This window comes from Paramacrobiotus metropolitanus, unplaced genomic scaffold (genome assembly GCF_019649055.1).
Source record: "Paramacrobiotus metropolitanus isolate TYO unplaced genomic scaffold, Prichtersi_v1.0 Parri_scaffold0000002, whole genome shotgun sequence".
NCBI classification, from domain to species: Eukaryota; Metazoa; Tardigrada; class Eutardigrada; order Parachela; family Macrobiotidae; genus Paramacrobiotus; species Paramacrobiotus metropolitanus.
This window is the reverse complement of record NW_026570222.1, coordinates 3,276,402-3,299,482: the sequence shown is the minus strand read 5'-3', so window position 1 is coordinate 3,299,482 and position 23,081 is coordinate 3,276,402. Positions and strand designations below refer to the sequence as shown.

The 23,081-nt window shown below is 42.3% G+C and overlaps 6 protein-coding genes and 2 long non-coding RNA genes across 10 annotated transcripts; 2 read left to right on the top strand and 6 right to left on the bottom strand.

The window, feature by feature from the left end:
* Nucleotides 1–76: 76 nt before the first annotated feature.
* LOC129590197 (protein argonaute-3-like) lies at nt 77–5,222 on the bottom strand. Of its 2 annotated transcripts, none has more exons than XM_055485298.1 (13): nt 4,774–5,222; nt 4,287–4,637; nt 3,117–3,948; nt 2,657–3,046; nt 2,475–2,592; nt 1,620–2,248; nt 1,459–1,495; nt 1,262–1,377; nt 1,037–1,153; nt 744–906; nt 607–680; nt 246–436; nt 77–160 (listed from the first exon to the last, which is right to left on the bottom strand). In XM_055485298.1, exons 3-13 carry the CDS (start codon nt 3,576–3,578, stop codon nt 103–105), a joined length of 2,355 nt encoding a protein of 784 aa, XP_055341273.1. In that variant the 5' UTR covers nt 3,579–3,948; nt 4,287–4,637; nt 4,774–5,222; the 3' UTR covers nt 77–102. The 2 variants fall into 2 exon arrangements, with proteins under 2 accessions (XP_055341273.1, XP_055341264.1); XM_055485289.1 differs by having other exon boundaries at nt 4,287–4,598.
* On the bottom strand, nt 3,578–4,577 carry LOC129589359 (potassium/sodium hyperpolarization-activated cyclic nucleotide-gated channel 2-like). The gene is made up of 3 exons (XM_055484085.1): nt 4,287–4,577; nt 3,650–3,948; nt 3,578–3,596 (listed from the first exon to the last, which is right to left on the bottom strand). Exons 1-3 carry the CDS (start codon nt 4,575–4,577, stop codon nt 3,578–3,580), a joined length of 609 nt encoding a protein of 202 aa, XP_055340060.1.
* On the top strand, nt 5,163–12,149 carry LOC129590188 (centrosomal protein of 120 kDa-like). Its single transcript, XM_055485278.1, is given in 15 exon segments — nt 5,163–5,909; nt 5,990–6,146; nt 6,224–6,469; nt 6,471–6,490; nt 6,761–7,098; nt 7,167–7,398; nt 7,582–8,016; nt 8,087–8,396; nt 8,572–8,754; nt 8,867–9,116; nt 9,272–9,454; nt 9,510–9,800; nt 9,880–10,151; nt 10,323–10,650; nt 11,681–12,149. Coding segments are annotated over 14 exon segments (3,267 nt in total). The 5' UTR covers nt 5,163–5,857; the 3' UTR covers nt 10,621–10,650; nt 11,681–12,149.
* Nucleotides 10,657–12,190, bottom strand: LOC129590206 (lipopolysaccharide-induced tumor necrosis factor-alpha factor homolog). The gene is made up of 6 exons (XM_055485312.1): nt 12,012–12,190; nt 11,749–11,939; nt 11,528–11,571; nt 11,252–11,343; nt 11,108–11,141; nt 10,657–10,968 (listed from the first exon to the last, which is right to left on the bottom strand). Exons 1-6 carry the CDS (start codon nt 12,058–12,060, stop codon nt 10,893–10,895), a joined length of 486 nt encoding a protein of 161 aa, XP_055341287.1. The 5' UTR covers nt 12,061–12,190; the 3' UTR covers nt 10,657–10,892.
* Nucleotides 12,191–12,956: 766 nt separating this feature from the next.
* LOC129585236 (uncharacterized) lies at nt 12,957–14,798 on the bottom strand. The gene is made up of 3 exons (XR_008689996.1): nt 14,670–14,798; nt 13,671–14,577; nt 12,957–13,333 (listed from the first exon to the last, which is right to left on the bottom strand). It is a non-coding gene; the product is annotated as an uncharacterized LOC129585236 (long non-coding RNA).
* Nucleotides 14,584–15,592, top strand: LOC129585228 (uncharacterized). Its single transcript, XR_008689994.1, has 2 exons — nt 14,584–14,875; nt 14,959–15,592. It is a non-coding gene; the product is annotated as an uncharacterized LOC129585228 (long non-coding RNA).
* Nucleotides 15,593–16,090: 498 nt separating this feature from the next.
* LOC129585985 (replication factor C subunit 3-like) lies at nt 16,091–18,606 on the bottom strand. Of its 2 annotated transcripts, XM_055478971.1 has the most exons (8): nt 18,507–18,606; nt 18,276–18,421; nt 17,952–18,157; nt 17,706–17,806; nt 17,299–17,480; nt 17,043–17,179; nt 16,572–16,740; nt 16,091–16,500 (listed from the first exon to the last, which is right to left on the bottom strand). In XM_055478971.1, exons 2-8 carry the CDS (start codon nt 18,360–18,362, stop codon nt 16,318–16,320), a joined length of 1,065 nt encoding a protein of 354 aa, XP_055334946.1. In that variant the 5' UTR covers nt 18,363–18,421; nt 18,507–18,606; the 3' UTR covers nt 16,091–16,317. The 2 variants fall into 2 exon arrangements, with proteins under 2 accessions (XP_055334946.1, XP_055334938.1); XM_055478963.1 differs by having other exon boundaries at nt 18,276–18,550.
* A 686-nt stretch (nt 18,607–19,292) lies between these two features.
* On the bottom strand, nt 19,293–23,000 carry LOC129583321 (double-stranded RNA-binding protein Staufen homolog 2-like). Its single transcript, XM_055475093.1, is given in 7 exon segments — nt 19,293–19,938; nt 20,133–21,195; nt 21,197–21,409; nt 21,619–21,720; nt 21,819–22,024; nt 22,256–22,638; nt 22,766–23,000. Coding segments are annotated over 6 exon segments (2,544 nt in total). The 5' UTR covers nt 22,596–22,638; nt 22,766–23,000; the 3' UTR covers nt 19,293–19,318.
* Between the last annotated feature and the right edge of the window lie 81 nt (nt 23,001–23,081).

The window sequence follows — 23,081 nt, the reverse complement described above, 5'->3', positions numbered from 1 at the left end:
CAAGTAACTAACGCTATAGGTATAACTACAATATAAATCACCAAGATATATCCTGATATCACTATAAACAACGCAAATCGACGCTGATCGTCAAAATTCAAATCATTTCCGCAACTCCGCTTGCACAGCGCTTGGACTATCATCTGCTAATTTTGGATACCTAAAAAGTACAAAATTTGCACTCTACAGAAAACAAGAAAACAAACAACACATTAAGTTTTAACAACTACTGTAGCTCAAATTACTCGGAAGGTCCAAGAATTTCTTTAGCCCTTTCCGCTGCCAGGTGGGCATAATACACAGGTGTCGGCAATGACACACTTCGTGTAGTGCGTTGAAAAGCATGAGCCAAAGCGTATGACAGCTCTTGCAGCTGGTCAGCAGTTGAGCAGTTTTGATCAATCATTACGATATAATGCGCAGGACGTGTTGTTCCCTAAAACCAAAATCACCGGTAGGGCCTTTGGTGACGTATCATATATATACAAGTAATCCCCGCATTAGCATACACATACAGTAGTACTTACTTTACTGTATTTTCAGTACTCGTATTGCTTTTTATCTAATTTAACTAAAACGCAGATCGGTAAAACACAATTTAAATACCTGAATTCCGTGCTGAGAAGCCATGTACCAATCAAAAGTCAAATTGGAACATAAATCCTTATCCGCAACCGTACCTACGAGTAAAAGCCCTCGAAGTCGGCGTAATCATAACTGAAAGCGCTCCGGAAAATTCATACCGGCTGGGACATTAACACCTTTTCCTTTAGGAGCATCTCTATCATTTTGACAAGCCAGACGAGTCTGGTGACGCTTGGTTACAACGATGAATGTAATCTTGGCTTCTTTTCCGTACTTTTTCTTATAAGCATCCACCAAAGCCGCATACTCGTAAGCCAACACCTAATGGCCACAATAAGTGGTATGTAATCAGAATTTTTTATGCAAACATAAAAAAATGCAATTCGTACACAAAACAGCGAAAACACTATTTTCATTGCGAACGCTTTGAACCATAAATCTAAGTATGTACCTTCTTGTACTGTCCTTCGCTGACCCCATCTCTATAATAATAAATTCGCTCTGGAGGAACTTCACCATACGCCGCAAACAGTGTCAACATGATGTCCCCAAAATTTTCAATTAGCTCCTAAATCAGTGCAGGAACCAATGTTAAAAATTCTTACAGCGAACAGCTAACTGTAACTCTGCAAGTGAAAGTTCAGTTATTCAAAACTTCATAAGTGGACAATTGCACCTTTAATTTTCCATGGTCGCCCACTTGAGGATCCAGCACAGCTTTGTACTGCAGGAATGCATCATCGGTGTTCGCTACCACGGCAGCCACCGAAGGTCGCTTACGCAGTCCTGCACCTGTATTTGAGCCGAATTTGATAAGCTACCATATCCCGGAAGCACAATAACTATGCTTGTATAACAACGCTAATGATTGACCTTTAGGATGGGTTACATCCGCTCCGATTACCATTGTCTGCAATGAGTAAACTAATTAAATGCACATTCAGAGAAGGATCAAAAACAGTGCTGTAATGGTCACTAATTCTCAGCTGCTTAGAACTCACAAGTCCGACGTAACATCTTATTAACAATATTACTTTAATATTAGCTAAAAATCGGGGACGCTCAAATCTGAAGTTGATGCCGCCCAGTTTCACGTTGATCTTTCGCAAAATGTTGGCTATATTCCCCGGCCGACTGGCAGTACTGCGGCTGATGAACTGGGTCCTCAGTTTTTGAACTGCAGATCCGCTTTCACATACGCGTTTGATTTCATCATGCAAATCCGATTTTCTTCCCTGACGATCTTCAATAAATACAGCCAAATCCAAGCTTTTGGCGTCTAGTTTCGATACAGCCGTTTTCAGTTCATTTCGTCGAATTTTCGTTCCGTCACCATTCTGCGGATCGCTAACACCGATACCCATTTGCTGACCCGTCTTCTTGAAAGTAACAACCAGATCGCGAATGGGATAACAATCCAGGTAGAACAAAACCCATTTATTCAGTGATTTAGCGTTTTCCACTTTTTCGAAGTCGCACTTCCAGGAGCCATCATTCACTGGGATTCTTAATCCTTTCTGCGAAAGCACCGGTGGCGGAAGGACGCGCCCATTAAAGGTCATCATGTTCGGACTCAGTTCCAACGAAAAACTTTGCATGACGGGATTGTTTGTTGTAATGGATGCTTCCCGATTTTGCTGGATATGTCGCATACGCTCCGGAGCTGCCATCAGCAAACTTGTTATTCTCTGTTACCACTTTCTCACTATGTACACGATTACAAAGCAAATGTTTCACGATTACGAAGCAAATGTTTCAACGGAAGTGAACGCCGTGCAGCTTGGTCAAGCTTATTACTATCTTTTTTTAAATCTAGCTACAGCTTTTATGGTACGAGTACGTTGAGTATTAACCCACAAACAAACTATAATTATATCTCCTTTACAAACCTGGCCGCGAATACAGCGTAACCATTTCCTCCGCTACCATCGGTGCCACGCGATCCAGCAGCTGTTGGTGTTTTTTAATCTTGCATAGTTCCATGGGAATAAAGGATCCGTTCATCATCTGCGAATACAGTACGTACTTCCGTAAGTAAAGGTCTTACACAGGTGGCACAGGATGGTTATACCTCAACAACTTGCAATCGTGGAAATAAAATCGCTCTACCCAAATTACGGTGATAATCCAGGACAGAAATCTTCTTATTGTCCAAGTCAAACTTTTTGGCAGCCACACTCTCCCGACAGATCTGCTTTATTGCATATGTTTTCTGATATTCTTTCCGAGTCTGAGCATCAACAGTCGGCACTTCCACTTTCAATCCTCTAACTTCATTAGCATTCAACCACTCCACGAAACCTTCTTCCAAAACGAAATTAGGATCCGCTCTTTGAGGGACTACCAAACTGGGATTGTTGTCTTTTAAAAACCATAGTAGGGGCTGTTCTTTGTAGAATGCGCTTCCCGATGTGAGAAACAAAGTGATCAGGCCATTCATCGCCGTTGATGGGCGAACGCTCTGTAATAATGCAAGCGTAATAGGGCACCATGCAACTCGAAAGCAACAGGTTGAATCTACCGTCACATACCACAAATAGTTTGGATATAGCCAATCTCCCGTGTTGTAAAATTTCTGTCTCCTTAGGGATATACAGGCTTCGTCCAATTTCCACTGCTCTCTGTGTAACCAGCATAGCCTGCCGTAGAATAGTATCCACGGGGCGGATATAATCCTCTGCTTTTCGACCATTCAGATTGCCTGTTTTGAAAACTTGCAGGTAATTATCCATGCGCTCTTGCCGGATCAACTTCAGCGAAACTTTGCAATCATACGTGCGCGGATCCCCTAGTTGTTCCATCGTGGAAGCAAACTCAAAAGCCACCTCTTCCTGGTCAGTAATGTCGGCAAGCAGGAATCCTGCAAAAATCTCATCGGCTTTGTTAAAAGCGATCTCTCCACCCTGTCCTTTGCCTAGCACTTGACGCGGATTTTGCCGACGGAATTCGTTCATGATGTGTCGTTTCATGGCTGGCTTCAGCGGCTCCGGCATCACGTGTGCCACACCGCGCTGCAATGGCCAAACTGTAACAGTAGATCATCTGATCCTTCTTGGAGACGCGCAGGACATAGTGATTGGCCTTCAGAGCAATAGGAAATCCGCGGGTTCCGAAACCGATTTTAGCATCGCCAGGACGTGTCACAGGATCCCGTTCTTCCAGCGCACTCGCATCGCCCGCTGGTTTCTTTTCCGCTGATTTTGCACTGGCTGATGTAGATTTACTCGACGAAGGTTTGGATGAGCCAGCATCCCCTTGGCCACGCGCGGAGACAGGTTTCGCGCCATCGCCGACAGTCAGTGCAGACACACTCTTCTCCAGAGAAACTGTATGGCTGGCCGAAGCACGGCTGGTCGACGGTTCCTATCATGCCAATATAAATAAATACCGCAACTGGATACTGCCTATTGAACTCACTTGTACACCAGTAAAATGGTGTAAATGGTGAACACTCAATAGTTTAAACACCACGAAACGAAGTCGTTACAGGTCTGCAAATTTGTAGCGCAGAGCGCCACTACACTAACAGTTGTCAGTTATCATTTTCATTACGTGTTTAAACGTCACACTACGTCTTTCGATAAAATAAGTAATAAAATAATCATATGATACAGTTATGCACCGAAACCTAAGGATGCTGTGCAACGTGGAAGTGTCTACTGTCTACGGCATATTTTCGGAACCACAGTCTAGAAACGTACCGAGCTTTTTGGCACACCGCTTGTCACAGGCAACTGAGCGCTGGTTGCAGCGGCTGCCACAACCGTCTCAGTGCGCCCCCATGCAGCCCCTCGTGGTGCGCTGGGTGTAGGCCGCGGGGCAGCCTGTGGGGCCCCAAGAGCGGGAAAATCGGATTGCTCGATGCGCCTGGCCGGTGGTTCGGGGTCGGGAGGTAAACCTAAAGGAACAGCGCCGCGAGCGCCGCCAGTCCCACCTCGTCCGCGTCCGCCACGGTTCTGCGTACTACCACGGCCTCGTTGTTTATCTGCCATGAATCCGATTATCCGCTGGTGCTGCAATGAATTCTGAACTGAGAACGTTGCAGTTCCTGACTGTAACGATTACACGAGAGGTCAAGATAATAAAAAAAATAATTATTTCATAGCCCATTTGAAAATCTGAAGACAATTTAAACTAACGAGAATCACGGGGCTTCAAATAGTCTTGATCCCTCACTTTTCCACGTACCGAAGTGAGAAACTTGGGTTAGTTTTGCCACAGGGATGAAAAATTCCGAAAACGTAGTGGCAGATGCTCTAACCATAAATAGAATTATGCAAGATGTGGAAATTAGAAAGACTCCAGCAGCTCGATCACTCCGCCTCGATGCAACAGCTTTCAGGTCAAATCGTCGAGGCTTTAAATGTTTGTTGTAATGTTGTTATTCAACTTTGTAGTTGGCTACATGATATGTATCACTGGTATGCGATGATGTCATGATGACGTAATAGTACAGTATAGTAATAAGATTTTATTAAAAATAAAAACACAAACCACTCCAAAGGGAAATCCAGATAACGATCTATATAAATCGTTTTATTGTCTAGACTTTGGAGTGGATAACAATAAAAACGTTCCGCGGCTTCCGCGTTGCTCTCGCCCAACGGTATGTACAACCACCTACAATTATCTTACAGAGACAATGAAAATTCTGCCGTTCTCGTTCGTGAGAGCAACCGGCTTATTGATTCTTTGTTGAACCAAGAAACCCAAAACTGGCAGAACATGCAGACGAAACAGTGCCTTCGGGCTTCGTGCTTCGGGCCCTAAAAACATCGTTCAAATATTACATATTTGGGTCGTTCGGTTAACCGCAGCCGGAAGATGATTCATTTTATCAGTGACGTGCAGTATGAATCATGTCAAGCTCAGACAAAGCCGTGTCGCCAAAATCGATCGAAATTGTTAACATTCTGGAACTGCTTGAGAATTATTTTGCCATCGCAGATTCGAAATGTTGTTTGGAATTTTGGATGCTTTACTTCTGGTGAAGTACTCTCTAGATTTAAATTTTTTGATTGTCCCGTTTAATCACTTTCTACAAAAATTTTGATACTTTGTGGAGAAGTTGCGGTAGACGATTTGAATTAAGATCATCGGGGTGCTTCGTATACACAAACGGATCGAAACTTTTTGGAATTTTTGACTCATCATGAACATTTGACGTCCTTCGCTTCTTTTGATCTGTTTCCCGGGATCAGAGATCAGTTCCGGGACACTTACTTGAGGTGGTCATCAATCTGCATTGTTCGGCTTCCTGTATTGTTGTGCCATGAGTACCAAACGAGATCGCCCTTATCTCCTCGTGGTTACTGTTCGCACTGGTATGTGGTTTGCTCCTTACTGGCAGAGACTGTATTTCGTTATCCGAGAAATGTCCAGGAGGGTTGTCCTAATTTTTTAGGGCGAAAGTTTCCACACCGCCCGACAGAATCGGTGCGTATCGACGTCCGCTTTGATGGCCAGCTGCTGAGCTCGTTGCCCGTTCCGCTCAGTGAAGAGCCGGTCTTCGATACAGACATGGCATTTCGATTGACGGGCAAGGAGCTGAAAGATCACAAGTACAGCTCCTCGTTATTATTTTTTAGTTGAAAAAAAGCTTTTCCCATTAAGCGTTATCGGGCTGAATTTTTCGCAGAGTGCAGAGAACACCCATTAAGATCGAAGTGAACCGCGTGAGCAGACGCGGCGATAGTGTGGAGCGAATTGGTTATCAAACTCTGGATTTACGCTCATATGCCGTGGAAGTGGGAAGTCCGCGGTTCGCGTGGTTTCCATTGTTAGGAGCGCAGGCTATGCGCGGCAAACCCGAGATCAATATTGGTGTGCAGGTCGACGAGGACGAAGAACTGCAGAACCTGCAAAATGAAGAGCGTGCTCAGGCCAGAATTTACTCGAAGTGCCAGTAGGTTCTCAGTATGCAGTTGCTTTTTCTGAGCGTGTTTGTTGACTCGGCTCCGGTGTGTCAAGAAATCCTCAATTTGATAGGTTTTCTATGTATTTAGTATTACGATTTGTATTGCGTTGTTAGACCATGCCATACTGTTATGCGTAATTTATTTAAGTACCTATAAATTGTAAATTTAAAACATAATTTAACACTTTATGAAAACTGAATGTGGTAATGCATTTTTTTATATTTTTTTGCATTTAATGATTTTGAATTTTTGCCTAGGGAACAAAAACTACTGGATCACTAATCATCCTATATTGGTGGAGAATCCTGACGGTTTAAGCCATTATCAAATTGGCCCTTCTAAAGATAGCACACATTTGTTTTCGCTGCGCATCACGATAGCATATGTTTCCCATCTGGATCAGTTTTTTGAGCCGTCGATTTCATCGGAAGGTTCGCAATTTTTTCTCCATTATCAGCTCTTTGATAACCACCTTACAACACAGCCGTTCGATGATTTTAATTCGGCTGATTTGGTGACCGAGCACGTGGCTTTCCGGTTACGCGCGAATTTCGATTTGTTACGGGAATATTTTCTGCATCAAAAGCACACTAAAGTAAGCATTGTGAAATATTTGGAACTTTCTAATTTAGTTAGCCGTTAGCAAAAATTGATGTTTTCCAGATAAGATTATGTCAAGGGGATGGCAATATTATTGCTCAATCGGAGCTGTCTTTCACCGACTTATTCCCGCCAGATCTCCAAGTTTCATCGTTGCCTTTTACTTTTGAAAAGGAGATCGGACTGCATCCTGTTCCTGATAATAAATTTGGAATCCCTGAAAGTTTGACTTTTCCAGAAGGTCAGACACCGATCGTGGGAGTTCACGTCGAAATCGGCATTTTGCAAAAAATCGGTTAGTCTGCCCTTTTGCGACCTGCTCTCACAAACGAGGGTGCATTACGCTACTCTAGCTGTAATTTGCAAAAATCTCGGATAGCTCCACTAGCAAAAAATAAGAGCACTCGTGCGCGAAGATGTTTGCACAGGAATAAACGTAACTTTAACCAATGTTTATCGTTCAAAATTGTATACGTAGAATCTTCGGGATTTTCTCGAACGCTGACACTCGGCGAAGCAAAACCATTCATGGAAGAAATCAACAAGATGTCGCAATCACTGCGGCCAAAATCAGCGAAAACAGTATCCAGTGCCAACAGCAAAGCACCGCCTCGATCGAAGAGCACGCACGGTTTTAGTCAACTCACGGAAGACGAAATGCGAAGCTTTTCTTCGCTTTCGTATCCCGCTGCTGAATTACCGGAAGACAGCACGAAACACCGGCACGAACCTAATCGTGAAACGCCTAAATATGTCGAACAACAAGATCAAAATAACGAAGCCACCCGGAAAACGGCGGAAATAACCCGAAATGATGATCAGCGTCACACCTCGCATAAATCGTCTTCAACTCAGATATCTCCGCCGCCAGTGATAATTACTCGGAAAACAGTCGATGAGCAAGTCGAAACTCGTAAGCATGCATAAAAGGCAACTTCGATACTGGAAAATATTTCCGGCACGTTCGATGTTGAATTTTGCAGATCCTGAGGTGAAGATTGTCGGAACACAAACAGCATTCACGGATCAAGATAGTTCTGATAATTCAGCCTATCCTAGCCGGAGATATGTCTGCACAATTTTTCTGTATAAAATCCGAGTGATTTCCCCCAGTTTCCGGTATTCGTCTCCCGTTTATTTACGCTATCAGTATCCTTTTTTTGGAAGTGCAATCCCTATTGTCACTCGACCTCCAGTTGAGATACACCCTAATCAGGATGCCATCCTAAATAATGCGCTAACGCAGTTCACGTTTGCCTGTTCGGAAGCACAGCTGCTCAAAGCGTTTCGAACGTTAGTAATTACTTAGTCACAGAATGTTTGACTGCATTAAACAGAGCGTCTTCGCGGCTGTAGAAAATTAAGAAAACACTTTTCGCGATTTTATTTTTTAAATAAACTTCTGTAATTTTGTATTTGTATTTGGTCAAAACATCTGTGATTTCTTTCATCCGTAAGATATTTTTAGGGCTCCTGTGTGCATTGAGGTCTGGAGAAGTGGCGTTGGAGTGCTACAGGATGAAATCATTGGCCAAGCCAAACTGCGGCTGGATTGGCTGTACAGAGCAGAAACAACAACGTTATATGAGAATGAAAAACCTTATCTACGGCGCTCATACGAGACTACGCTGGAAGTGATAGATTTGCAATCGTATGTTATTGTGCACTTGTAAATTCGGGTTTTCCTTCATATTATTGAGTATGATACCACCCAAAAATCTTCGGTTTGTGCAGCATTTATCTTAGTCTGCATTGATTTTTAGGGAGCGTTACCCAAAACTCGCAGATATTACGGTATGCGCGACACTAGACGACTATGGCGATCTGCAGCGACAGCTTGTCAATGCCATGCCGACACCTGTTGAATCGCGTAACGATGGTTATCGACCGGAAGTGAATATTCGGTCTCAGCCTGGTTACGGCAATCGCGCAAATGTAGTCGATCTTGAAAAACAGGCGGCAGTGGAATTGGAAATTTGGAAAGACAGAGAAGAGAGAAAGTTTAAAGCTCAGGTAATAATTGTTTTTTTTTTAGTTTTTTAGGACCTAATTTTGTAGCAGTAGTGTCTGGTTAATACTGTCATACCTATGAATCGAAATAAAGAAAAAATTGTTTTTCGCATATGTGATATCGTATATTGAATTATCGCAGTTTGATAATTTGGTAGTTAAAAAAACGCGAAGACGAAACACTGCAAAACCTTACTCAAGAGTGGGAGCGTAAAACAAAACAACAAAAAGTTTTTGTCGAGGATAACCTTCAGATGAACAAAGCGCTGGAAGACGACTTGAAACGAATGATCATGGAAAACCGAAAAAAGGAAGACGATTTGAAAGAACGTGAACGCCGGGTTCGTTTTAATCGTCGTTAGCGTTGTAAAATATGTTGATGAACTTGTTTTGCAGATTGCCGAAGCCGAGCAGTACCTGAAATCGGAAAAGACAAGATTGACTAGAGATATCGAAGAAATGCAGCGGACTGTCCTACAGGAATATTCTAAACGACTGGAATTAGAACGGTCAGCACAGACATTGCTAAAGGCGGAAATTAAACAGCAGTCTTCACAAATTGATGAGTTGAAGAAGCGTCTGGCCGAGCGTGAGGAAGAGGTTGTTAAACTGAGGGATGCAGATCGACAAAAACCATTGCAGCAACAGGAACTGCAGCAGGAAGTGAACCGGTTAACTCTCGAAAAGGTGTGCACTTTACCTGGTTTGTTACGATGGTCTGTTGTATTTCAGTCGTTTTGCTTACCGTTTTTATTCAATTGTTCAGAATGACCTTGAGCGGCGTGTTCAGAGCGAGATGGAAGCCAAAACTCATTACAAGCAAGAATGGGGTAAAGCTTCGAAAGAAGTTGCAAAAATGCGCGTGCGGTTGGAGTCCGAACACGAAAAACGTCTGGCAGAGAAGGACCGCGAACTCGAACTACTTCGGGCTGAGCTGGCAAAGAAAAAGCAAGCCGGAGGTCGAGAACGAACCACAGATTTTTCTAGAGATTATCAAGTGGACAACGGCAGTGTTGATTCGGGCCGGAGAAAGGATAGGTGGGATGCGCTCGACTCGTAATTTTTTCCTGTTATTGTCGGTATATCCACAGTTTGTTTATATTATTATGCGTAGATATTTTTAGAGTTAATTTCAGCTGCGGTTTGAATTTACTACGATCGGTTTAAGTATGCATGCCGTGTGTTATTGTTTTGTTTTTGTTTCTTTAGATTGGCAATTCAGTTTGGCGGTGGAGAGCGCAAGCCACGTTATGATTATGCGGATGATGTTTCCGATGCCGAAAACGATGAGAACACTCAGTTCGACATGAAACGTTTGGGTCTTTCGGAGAGCGATTCGGAAAGCGATGACGAGACCACTTCGAATCCCGAGAAACGGCTTTTGGAAGCCATGAACCAAAGAAATATGCTTCTCAGCATGCGCATTTACAAGTTGACCGACGATATCATTGTGGATATCGACAAAAAGATTGAACGGTTGAGGCGTTTGTGCGACAAAAATGCGTAAAGGACAAGGATAACTACTGTAGTTGTGGCGGTAAGGTTGTTATTTGCTGTTGCTGCATTTAATTTATTCTTGCAAACTTGTGAAGGACTGTTATGATAGGTTTGTTTCTCTGATTGATCTCAATTGTTTATAAATATGTTAAAACAATCGATCAACGCTCGATAAACAAAATTCTCCAGATTAACAGTATTGTTTGTTGCAACGGTATAAAGTCAGAAAAAATCATCTGGGAAAAGCAGGGATTTAGGTAGAATTATAGAAGCACTAAACCTTTATATGCGATTGTAACGACCTATGAAACGCTGGCAGTTTGGGCACGTGTGGATCACATCCTGGCACGAAGGAGTACTGTGAACAAAAAACAGCTTCGTGTAACTTACATCAGTTAAATACACTTAGGCTGCTAGGAAATGAGAAAGTTTCTTTGCTTGTTGGTCGGCGGTTTTCATTTGAATCTATATACCATATTTTTTTGTTTAAGCCTTACCAACAGGGAATCAAACAACAACCCAACCAGCAACCTGTAAAGAAATCAAATTTTCGGCTAAGTTACGGCACCTCTGTACATGAAATACAGAAGAAATGAGTTTCGTGCTTTTATTGATACTTCAAGAAGTGTAGAAGTTCTTACCAAAGACTAAACATCCTCCAACAAGAATATAGGTTAGCAGACCATTTTCATAATGCACCGTAGTAACGATATTCTGATGGCAATTTGGGCATCTGAAAAACCACAATACCAAAACCACAATACCAGACGTGCATTACATTGATCTGTCGGAATAATAACAATAATAATTTCGTGATTTACTTTTAGTTATAGGTGGGCGAATAAAAAGAAACTTTATCAATTGATATTTTAATGCACTTTTAAGAAGTAAGCGGTATGCAAAGTAAATATGCTTACACCATTGGCATTGGGTTGGGAGATACGATAGTCACAGCGGTCACCTAAGCGAAAATAACAGCATGCAGGGTCACGAGTAAATCCATTTTACGTGTTCACCTAATACATTTCCAGGATAATCGGTTTAGGATTCAATGTTAAACAATGTTACAGCTCGGAAAGATGCGATTCCGTGGATGTTAGTGACGTTATAGAACCCCAATTCTACTCGTAATTCTCACCACAACTGCCGACGGCTGCTGGACCACAACTCCGCTGCCGGGTGGAGAGGCCATCACGACGGTATGGGGATACGCGGCTCCGGATGGAGGAGCGGTGGCAGTTACCTTGCTGGTGGTGGGAAGAGGCGCGGCAGCGCTGGCCACAGGACCCGGAGGAGGAGGAGCGCTGGCGGAAGCAGGTGACTGGGACGCTAAGATATTCCGCTTAATTAAGATGTGCTTTGGATAGACGTCATAAAATTAAGTTTTGATTAGTTGTTTACCACCGGATTTAGCAGGAGTGGCGGAGGCACTAGGTTTCAAATCGACCATTATCAGCGTACACCACCGTTACATGCTAATGACCGTACATTTTTCCCCGTCCAGATCGTGAATTATATTACGTCTAGAACGAACACGTGGAACAAAAATGAAAGTCAAATTTAATTGTTAAAATAGTTGTATTATGTATTATGACGACATGAACTGTTAAAAAAACTTTTCGTTGCCATGCAACTCCTCGAATGCTTTGTTCAACTAATCAGCAGTAGCCATCCGCCCATAAACAAAACCATTCCCGCCAGTCAACAAACAAAAGAATTTGTTGTCCGTTTTTCGAAAATTAATCTCTTTGGTTGCATTGTGGTATTACAACCAGCCAAAGCAGTTTTTAACTGCGGATTTTCCAGTGCCCAGAAAATTTTCACAATCTCATTTTAGAATTTTCCCCGTTGCAGCAACTGTCAGGCTCAAAAATTCTTTTTGTAATTATCTGCATGGCCTATAGTGGCATTACGTATGCGGACCGTATGTGCTATATTTTTGTGTCACATCTAGAATTTTAAATACTTACGAGTTTATGCACTCAAATTAAATATAACTGCCGTATTATTCTGGGCCGGGCCTGTTCTGTTTCCTGATAATCATAATACTTGCTGCCAATCACATTGGCTGCTTAAGGCACAATATACTAAAGCTAATTGTAAAGCTACAATATAAATTACTGTACTAGTAATTAAACTCGTTAATTAAGAGAAGCTATGCAGAATTTGTATTCCAGAAGTCCATGACTGGTATCGCAACGTCCTGGTCAAGTGCTGCCATTACAGTTGCGCTGCAGCGCGATACACAGTACAGGAAATTACGTATGTAAGGTCACCAAGTACGTGCTAACCATAAGTAGATCTTGCGCTGAAGTTAAAGTTAAACCGACTTCGACACATCTCGAAGGTATCACGTCATCTGAATTTACTGCTGGATACAGCAGCAACAACAAAAATTATGAACAATAAAAAGTAAATCAGCAGTGTGACGCTGCGGACAGCACAAAGGCTTTTAAGTCCAGTTTTGGCATTGCTGTAAATCAGGCCCGCCATCAATGGCGCACCAAAGTTTAGGACATTAAGTACAACTAAAACAAAGCACACTATAGCACTAATACTGCTAAGAACTAAAAAGGCAGTGTAATAATTGCTGGACACTTCCGCTGATTCCTCCAGATACGCAAATATCCCAATCGTGCCGGTTACGATGAATAAGGCTCCCGCAAACACTCCCGTAACCACGTGTCCCATAAAGTCATAGTCATTGGTGCCGGCACAACTGTCTAAGGAATAGTACATTACTTAGAAATGCAGTTAATCGGTAACCGAAGCTCTTGGAAGGCAATGGAAGCATCCATATTCCGTATGTTGGTGTGTTGTACAAACCCAAAAAAGGGCACAACGTACGGTACATGTACAACTACAGTTGATTAATAAATATAGTTCACCCCTCACCAGGTGTAAAATAGCAATTTTCATTTGCGCAGTTACATAAAAACGTAATAGCAATACGAGTATCTAGTTTCTTCTACTTTAGTCTTAGGTATTTCCCGATATGACAACCATTAATGAAATTTTTTAATCCACTGCGCTGTTATGATAGGAACGTTTATTACTTACTGACACCATCGATAACAGCAAGCAGTGCTCCCAGAAAAACAATGGAGATGGCAACACCATACAAAGGGCTTCCATTCCTTACAGGAACAGCGCTTGTTGATGCAAACTCGTATATCATGACATTGTGCCATGCAACACATTCACTGCGGTACAACAGTTATTTATGTGAGATGACGTATACGTATTAGTAATCGTAGCAGCGGATTTTTTTGTTAGTTGAACTGCAGAGTCATATGAACAGAAAAGGTTACCGTAACGTAAATGCTAAGTATTTAAATACTTATCTTATTTATACAAATAGATTTTTTGCGCTGATAGTGAAGCAAGAACCAAATGCATCTGGAAAGTTGGAAATGATGCCCTGGTCAGTAAAAAGTTAAGTAAAATATGCCAAACCGATAACAAGTGCTGGCTTTTTGTTCCTTCCTTGACGTGTGTGTTGTAGTATTTTACTTAGGTTGCCAAGTAAAAGAAGCCTTGTTAAAACAGCAGCTGTATTACGGCCACAAGAAGAAGCAGTATAACAAATTCACAAGCATTTTTCTGCATTTGTTAGTTTATCAATATTCTGTTACGGCAACTGTCTAAGAGCGGAAAGCGTTTCAACAGTCTGCGTTACACAGTACAACACAAAAATATGTAAAACTAATAGGGTACGTTTGCTATGCCATAATCGTAATTTTACTTATTATCTGAGGCCCACGCCAGCGCTATACCTGCCGAAAATAAGTACGATGTGATCTACTTTATTTTAATCATTACCGGCATGCACCGACAATCTTACCAGTTCAGTGTTCTCCACAATTTCTTCATTGAACACGTTGAGAAAAACACGCGGGAAGAGTCAGTCCAATAATTACGGGGCAGGAATTTGGAATTTACCCAAAACAACAACTTGCATCGGTATCTGCAAAATATCTGATTTCTTATCTTGTGTCCGATAAAAATACTTTTGGCTATAGGTTTCAGTACTTCTAGAACTACGCGGACCGCACATACCAGAACGCAAATAATACTTATTTTCTAGCGGAAACGGCCATTACAAATTATCTCCGCTGATAAGATAAATTAAATTGTGCTGCGCATCTCAAGCAGCTTTTGTAAACAAACAAAATTTTTGGCTATTTAATGGTCCCAGAGCACTTAACAATTTTAGTTATTCCAGGCTAAACATAAAATAAAGGTCATATACAAGTATCTCTAGAGTAAGACTTCCTTCTAGTTACCGTATTACAGCCTTTCTGTTTTGAAGTATTTATTTGCTTACCGCTGTTTCTTTGTTTTCCAGTTTAAGATGGCCGATCAGAAACCAAGCACCCAACCCGGACAGTGCAGCGAAAAGTGCGATCCCAACTGCAAAGACGCTAATAAACAAGGATGCTGCGCAACCGGCACCTGCACCAAGGATCAGCATCAGTGCACCGACAAGTGCGCATCATCGGGAAACTGCACCCGCAACCCGCATCAGTGCAGCGATAAATGTGCCACGGATAAGGCAGCCTGCGAGCAGAAAAAGAATCTTCCTGGACGTACTCGCATGAGTCCGGAGGAGTTGGAAGAGGCCCGCAAGCGCGAAGAAGCACGCAAAGCCGGCAATCAACAATAAATCAGCAACCATCCGGCGCTGTTTAAAATTAAGTGATTAGGTACACCGATATGGCATTTGCGCTAACTACAATTAATTTTTGCTGGCACAGCCAGCTTATTACTCGTTAGGCAACTTTCCAAACTATAATTGCACATTTGGTTTTTTGCGGAATTGTTATAGTATGAAAGACGATGGTCAATATCGACTGACTTCTGCAGTCAATATGTCGGGTATTCCTTTGTTGGAATTTGGAAAAATATGCATACTGCATATAGCGTTCTGATGAATGAGTAAAATTTACTTGGAATAATAGTTATACGGTGTATACTACGTACTTGTATCTGACGATGAATATGTAATGTAGTGTTTACTTAACTACCAAGCAGAACACCACGTTTAAACGCGGTCGGCCAGGCATTCCACAAAAGCCAAAATAATAAGATTTCCTAGACAATTTTCCCATTTTATCTATTTTTCCCTAAAAGTAAAGGCTTCTTGTCTGTCCGTCGTCATGCGCCCATGCAACCTGCACTACCATTTTCAGGGCTTCCACACATGGTTCAGGAAGTATATCAATATTTTGACCGAATCAAAAGTTTAAAAATAAAAACCAGCGAGGTTTGGTTTGCTTCAGGACATCGTCTTGCTTCGTTTACCACGCATTGCATAGCACTCGAATAAATATGGAACTGGAAACCAACCGAAAGTGCCACCCGGTGCGAGCTCTTTTTATTTTTCGAACCGTTTGGAACCATATGCACCAGAGAAGTTTCAAACTACATACGTATTTTAGGTTTTTGTATAATTTTGTGAAAGCAAGCTCTTGAATCACTCTGGATAAGATAATATTGTTATTCGCAAGACACAGGCTCACATAATGCGGAAGCATAAAATACAGTATCCAAGTGTGAAGTGAATAAAAGTGCAATTCTAACAGTGAGCCACGGCTGTTTACAGTGCGACATGACACTTAATATGAACTCGAAACTCCAAACCGATCGATCGATCAAAATACTGTGAGCTCAGAAAATCATCAGAAAACAAAAACTTATTATGATTCTACACCTGCATCTGGTCGTCCAAGAATCGCAAGTACACCGCCATAAATTTTGCTACGAATGCTTCCAAATGGTACACTGCTTTTTGGCCCAGTTGCATCCTGTGCTCGTACTCAGCAGCCAGGTGGATGACTTCGCATTTTAATACGTTATCGCAATTTTTGATGAGTTCTTTGGCCAACCCCTGGTAAAAAAAGAAGTTCAAGGATAAACGCGGTTTTTGCGGGCATGCACTCGTATGTGCCCGCTGCTCACCGATAGGATCGTCGTAGGAGGAATACAGTGGACAAGCAGCTCGTACAATCTGCCACGAATTTCCATTAGCTGAGCAGTATCCTGTTTCTTAACGATCAAATCGGCAGTTTTCGTTAGATAAACTTCCCAGTCTGGCAAAACGGGAGCAGCTCCCGACTGGAACGGATACCTGAATAGTTTCGTCATAATTAATCAAATGATTCCACACGCAGCGAGATCCGTTATAATAAAACTGTTTCGACTATATAAAGGTATGTCTGTTGTCGACTACAGAAGTATGCATCTTTCTATCGAAATTCGTTTTAGGCTATAATATCAAACTCACACAAAATCAAAGCAACTAAAATTTGCCAGTGTTTTCATTATAATCTTCCATTTTTTATAATTTTGTCTGTGGTTACTAATGAGCACGAAAAAGAGAAAATGCACCGCTATCCGAATGACAGGATTACTCAAGACAAGTAAACTTACTGTTTTATTTTGGTCGCTTCAGTTGTCAGAAGAGCCCTCCGGAGATTTCGATTACTCTGCTGCACAATTCTTTTGACCAACTCGTTCGGTATGTTGACCTTTTCTTCCTTGCACACTTTCTGGATTATGCGCAGAATCTGCAATATACTTATCTATTCGCTAATGAACTCTTAATGCAGCAGAGATCTTATCGAATGATCGGTGCTTGTCATCAAGTCATGAAATACAGTTGTTATAAATTGTGCTTGTACAGTACCTCATCTTCAGTTGGAGCAGCAACACGAATGTTAAGACAGCGGCTGCGGATAGCAGGAATCACTTTGCTGATGGAATTGCAACACAAGATCAACCGACATGTGGCCGAATACTTTTCCATAGTTCTGCGCAACGCCTGCTGAGCATCCTTCGTTAATCGATCCACTTCCATTAGCACGACAACTATAAACAACAGGACTCCGTTTTTAGCAAAAAACTAAATTCGTTTTAGACCATTTTTGGCGGAAACAAACTAAATTCTAACATACACATGCTTTTTAAAAAATTAGGTCAAACTGTCATATTCCCGCACATACTATCACCGTTTCTTGTCGTGGCAGTAAGTTTAAATTCAGAACCAGTTTAATGAAAAGGCCCTATCGCTGTTTGCACCACATTTCACTCTACCTTTAAAAGGCCTTCTTGTCTGTCCGTCGTCAGGCGGCCCAAACTGCGCTATCGTCTTCAGGGCTTCCATAACAATTAGACGATCATATATACCCGCATCACTACAGCCAAACACTTTTATTAGTAGGTTAAAAGTACAAGCACGCTCAACAATTGTAACTGATTCCAAGTGCCCACAGGCGCAATCTTCAGAACACGAGATTTAAATCGCCAAATCTAATTTCAACTGCGACACGAAAACCAGACCTTGGATTAACTTCGATGTGATACGCGCTAGCCACCGTGGTCACATCGATTTTCTTGTTGGATGGAGTTGTGACGGAAATGGTATGGAAGCGCATTCGGTGCACTCCGGGACCAAAAATGTCCGCCAACAAACAAGTAATACGAGTCTGCTTTCCAGCACCCGGAGGACCGAACACCAGCAAATGAGGAAAATCATCCGAAGCTGCCTGCAACCGGAGTCATTAAGACTCAAAAATGTCATTTCGGTGGAAATACCCGCCAACACGTCCAACAATGTTCACTAACAAAAAAAGTTAGCAAAGACGAAAACCTTTAGCTCCTTACAAGGTTTCGCAAGCTGGCAGCCTCGTTGGTGTGATAATCCAGCTTCGATGACTCCGTAGGACGGTACTTGTCAACCCACAGAGACATCTTTGGAGAGTTTCGGAGTTTCCCAATAATTTGACAGACGCACTAAGAATTTCTTTTTGCTAAAAAAACAAATTATGATGTTAATTATCTTCTTATAGCTTTTGGTTAGCCACTATAACCCGAAGCATTTCGACTGCAACTCACAAGATACGATATTTTGCTGCGAAGAACACAGCCCGCGAAAACGATGAAAAATGAATGCTGGTTCACTGGTGATGCAGAAAATTCCAAAACATCACCGAACTGCAAAATGCGAGCAAGATGGCAGAACGGGCGGTGCCCTTGATTATCGAGGATATTAGGTCAGCCTCCATTAGGAACGTATTTCACGAAACAAAAAACTTCCTGCGATCAAAATGCGGCTATGACTATGAGTCGAAAGCGAAATGGAAGTGGTAGACCACTACCAGTGGTAGTAGCGCGAAAATTAATACAAAAAATTCGAAAAGGCAGCGCCAAAAAAATACTGTAGCAGGTACAACGACTGCACTCGTACAACCGTGTTCCCGGAAGGGCCAGAACCATTAACCATATGATCATATTATTCTCGTTTGAACTGCGAACAGTATTTTTTGATTTCCTTAATCCCTCTTCACTTCTCCTTCACTACACTGCGGTATCGTGACACTAAATAATGCAGAGCCAAGCACTCGTTGATCACGGTCAGTTTATTTACAGTATTTTTAGAACAACCGGGTGGTAAACCGTAAGTGGCCACATTTCAAATTTTCGAGGATGAATAAGTGAATGAATACCTTCATACAAGTTTGGAGCAGAACCCAACAGTAAATCAGCAAGTACTGTACTGTAAAATAGTTATTACTGTTCATCGACCAACCGAAAGAGTAAGGCAACCATTCACCAACAATAAAAGTGTGGAAACCTGCATGTGTTGGAGATTGCGAAGTAGAAAACGAAAAATGTAACACATTTTTCAATACATCATTATGCACCAGTCAAACCGAAAGAGTACTTATAAAATTTCCAAAGTCACAGATAAGCCTAACCGTACCAATCACAGCAATTAACCACAGCTGGCAAAGCCACAACCCCAGCGAAGTCACGGTCGACATCCAAGATCGTCTGTCAGACATGACCGGCGTTTGCCACTTCAGCATTGCTACATCCCTTAATACTGTTTCCATCCTTCGCCTTCCCTTTTCCCCTTCTTTAACCTCACCCTGCTCGCTAATCACATGCAGCAAATTCCATGCTGCGTCCTTTATGGCTAATTCGGCATTTGGTCCAGATCCACATCCAATACTGCTGACAGGCTCTCCCACGGTTAAAACCGTAGAGTACACGGAATGGGGCCCTTGTCGGGAAAACGTCTCATGACTCAGAGTCATGTTAACCACCCGACATAAATACTCCAGCAAGGATAACGGTTCAGAGCAGAGCTCGTCCGGCACATCCATATCACGACTACATTTCGAAATCAGTTCTTGTGCAATTGACGACTGACTGTGCGCCAGTAATTCTTTGGCAATAGCCGATATGGTATTAACCGGAATACCAGTGCTGACCGGTGTTCGGCTGCGAGGTAAGCTGATCAGACCAGGCGCTAGAGAACGACCTAAAATCGCAAAATGATTAGCTCAAGGTTAAATTTGTACCTCACAACGCAAGTATCCAGAAAAAAAGAACCAGTATATCCAGCAACTGTTCGCAACATCTACGCATAAGGACAGCGTATAACAAAAAGTTTGTTTTGATATTTAACGTATTAGCTTCGCATTAAACAAATACATATATATGCAAGTTCCTAACCTTGCTGCAAGTTGGATGTTGCTTCATACAACACTTCGGATACGCTCTCTTTGGGATACAAATACTCTGGCTGCGGGTATTTCGAGAAACGTTTCCTGTACATTTCCCCATTGTGCTTGTCTTCTGATTCGGGATTTTGTAAATCAAACGTCACCTTTCTGTCACCCTCAACTTGCTCCGGCAGTGAAAGTTTAGCCGTCTTCAACAACGATTTCTGTGGAAGGGGACAATGTAAATGGTGTCCCAAAGCCTTCAGCATATTTTCAGCAGCAAAACGCTTGGCTAGCTTCTTACTGGAACCTGATCCCAGCACGGTAATACCACCAGGAATTTTCACACTGACCGTAAATTCTTTTGTTTTATTGTCCGGACTGATAGTCTCGTCCATATCTTCAAAGATCGGATTCGGTTGATCATGGGCCTGCTGCACTTGATACAAACGACAGACAGGATTGATATGCTTGCCATATTCAGGCTTAGCCTTGGCACTCTTCACTAAGTTCGTCTTGCGCTTTCTCTCCACGGTACCTGAATTGGTGGTACACCCATCCGCACTAATCTCCAGATTTTCCAGCATTTTCTGTGCAGCCTCATGTTTCGCAACACGCTTACTTGTCCCTTTCCCAATTGTTTCCACTAAACCCACGATACATTTGAAAGCATGTGTTTGGTTATGTCCAGCTCCATCACAGCCAGTGTAAGTAAACTCAACGTCTTTCTGTCGTCGTGCTGCCTCTTCATACAAACGGGTGACGGCGGATTTCTCATTGTCAGCTACCTGTGGCGGAGTATCGGTCGTGCCACTTGGCGGCTCGCGATTATCTTTCTGGCGGTCAAAATACTCCAGAGCAGCCTGAGCTGCCAAGTTCCGGGACACTATTCTATTCATTCCCCAACCAACAAAACTTTTTCCGCACACAGCGACAGTGGTACTCCATAACAGTTCTCCAGTCTGCCAGTAGGAAGGCGACGGGATCTGGGCATCTCGGTAATTAGCCCAGGATCGCAATTTAACGGCCAGTGCATTCAGTCGGGCTACTGGTGGTGCATCAACCGATTTTAACTGATCCGCCCGATGCTGACTTTTTCTCCGGAACCGCTCGCAATCGTGGACACTGGGTAGCACGGAGAGCGGCAGCATGCTGGGCCTTTTTAATGCTTTTCCCTTCTCCGAAAAACTCCAATGTGCCGTCAGGAAAAGTTAATGCAACTTTTGCTATGAAAAGCTTGTCATGGGCAGGTCCCTTTTCATCAACTAAACTGTATAACAATGTCACCTACGAAAAAAGCTACCTTGCAATTCATTTTTAATCGAGGTACAGTCCTTGTTTATTACAGTACTGCACCTACAATAAAGTACTTCACCTGCAATAACATATTGGTAGTATAGCCGACAAAATAATTATAAATACTTAATCGAAAAATCCACCTGAAATTCTATAAAATCTTTTGATTTTTACAGCAGAAGTAAAAAAAGTCCTCTTACTTTGTTAAATCGAGCAATCCGCGATAATTTATTAATGGGAGTGTCGTTATCTGGATTGTCATGCTCTGGTGTGAGTGGCAGTGTTGGTTGAGTCAGAAGAGCCTACAAGATTGACACGATATCCGCGCAGTTAAGTTATTGGGATTAAATCAACATTAGCGTCTTCGACATTATACGTTTTGTATGTCTTCATAACGCACCGTAGCAGACAAACCGCTGGTTTTTGCGCGCACCATTGGAAAATGAGCTCTATTCTGTGGCGGTAAATTAGCACCAAGCGGGAAAATGGGAATCCGCTCTGGCATGAATGAAACTACCGGCGGATATTGCGCTGAATTCGTTGTCAGAAAACCACATGGACCGATATTCAGTGGTCGCGCAACACAGAACGTGCCATTCCGGTGACCTAAAAATAATATCTCAATCAGTCCAGTGGTGTCTGTTAAAACGTAATCGAAAAAAATTAGTAACAATGTAAAACTGAGGACGCACATTGTAAACATAAAACAGAAATTCTTTTTCATTTATATAGCGTACGCAGAAAGTACCTGAAATAAAGACAGACACTTTCAGGTGTTGCCGGAAAGGGGATACACTTCGATATGAGCATTCGCAATAATCACCGTAGCAGACGTACCTGAATCACAGGGAGGCTTCGGGGGCAACTGGAATCTATCCATTACACTGATCACAGGCATCCGCAGAATCGGAATTTGGGTTCTAACGGGCAGATGTGCGGACGGAATACCATTGGCGGTATAACAATCACTGAACCCGTAAGGCTTACTTAAGCCCATGGGTAATCGTGGTATCTGGGTTCCATGAGTTGTTGGCACAGAAACAGGAGACGAAACTGCGGGATTGCCAAGCCCTTGCTCACCAGGGAACCTGCACATTCCGCGAACAGTTTGATACTGATATGGTTTCGTATCCGGATAGGCTGGCACGAACTGCAAGGGTCCTTTCTCACACTCCATTGGACAGGTTTAGTTCGAGAAGAGACAAATGATAATCGGCCACCTGGTTAAACGGAAAAATCATAATCAATGTGACAATGGTAGCACAGATACAACACTAACAACAGGAAGTGGTTTCTTATAGTCATTTACTTCAAACTAGTTACTAGCAACGTGAAGTCAAATTTTACCGAAGTTCGGATCCGAAATCGAACCAGCAGGCCAGTAAATTATTAACCACAAAATTATTTAAGCATTGTTAAATATAAGTTTTATTCTTATTTGGCTTTACACCTATTCGACTTTCGTGAAATTAAGGAAGAAGGAAAGAAGGAAGACATGGAAGAACAGAACTGGAAGAAAGCAAAATAAAACTGTCGTTCTTCGTAGTTCGTACTTCGTAGCGCAAGATTTTCAAAATTCATTCATAAATAATTGGGCAATACAGAGAAGAAATAAATAACGACTGTGTTTACAGGATTTGCCTTCAAGTTAAAATGATTGCCG

Coding starts and splice junctions, on each gene's coding strand:
- LOC129590206 (XM_055485312.1), bottom strand. CDS start 12,060: ATGGTCGATTTGAAACCTAGTGCCTCCGCCACTCCTGCTAAATCCGGT. Junction 11,572..11,748: donor AGCAGCCGTCGGCAGTTGTG/GTGAGAATTACG, acceptor ATTTTCGCTTAG/GTGACCGCTGTGACTATCGT. Junction 11,142..11,251: donor TGGAGGATGTTTAGTCTTTG/GTAAGAACTTCT, acceptor ATTTCTTTACAG/GTTGCTGGTTGGGTTGTTGT.
- LOC129585985 (XM_055478971.1), bottom strand. CDS start 18,362: ATGTCTCTGTGGGTTGACAAGTACCGTCCTACGGAGTCATCGAAGCTG. Junction 18,158..18,275: donor CTGCCAGCTTGCGAAACCTT/GTAAGGAGCTAA, acceptor CTCCGGTTGCAG/GCAGCTTCGGATGATTTTCC. Junction 17,481..17,705: donor GACAAGAAGGCCTTTTAAAG/GTAGAGTGAAAT, acceptor TGTTGTTTATAG/TTGTCGTGCTAATGGAAGTG.
- LOC129590197 (XM_055485298.1), bottom strand. CDS start 3,578: ATGCCGGAGCCGCTGAAGCCAGCCATGAAACGACACATCATGAACGAA. Junction 907..1,036: donor GCGAAGGACAGTACAAGAAG/GTACATACTTAG, acceptor TGTGGCCATTAG/GTGTTGGCTTACGAGTATGC. Junction 437..606: donor CTTCTCAGCACGGAATTCAG/GTATTTAAATTG, acceptor TTTTGGTTTTAG/GGAACAACACGTCCTGCGCA.
- LOC129589359 (XM_055484085.1), bottom strand. CDS start 4,577: ATGGCAGATAAACAACGAGGCCGTGGTAGTACGCAGAACCGTGGCGGA. Junction 3,949..4,286: donor GCGGTGTGCCAAAAAGCTCG/GTACGTTTCTAG, acceptor TTGGCATGATAG/GAACCGTCGACCAGCCGTGC.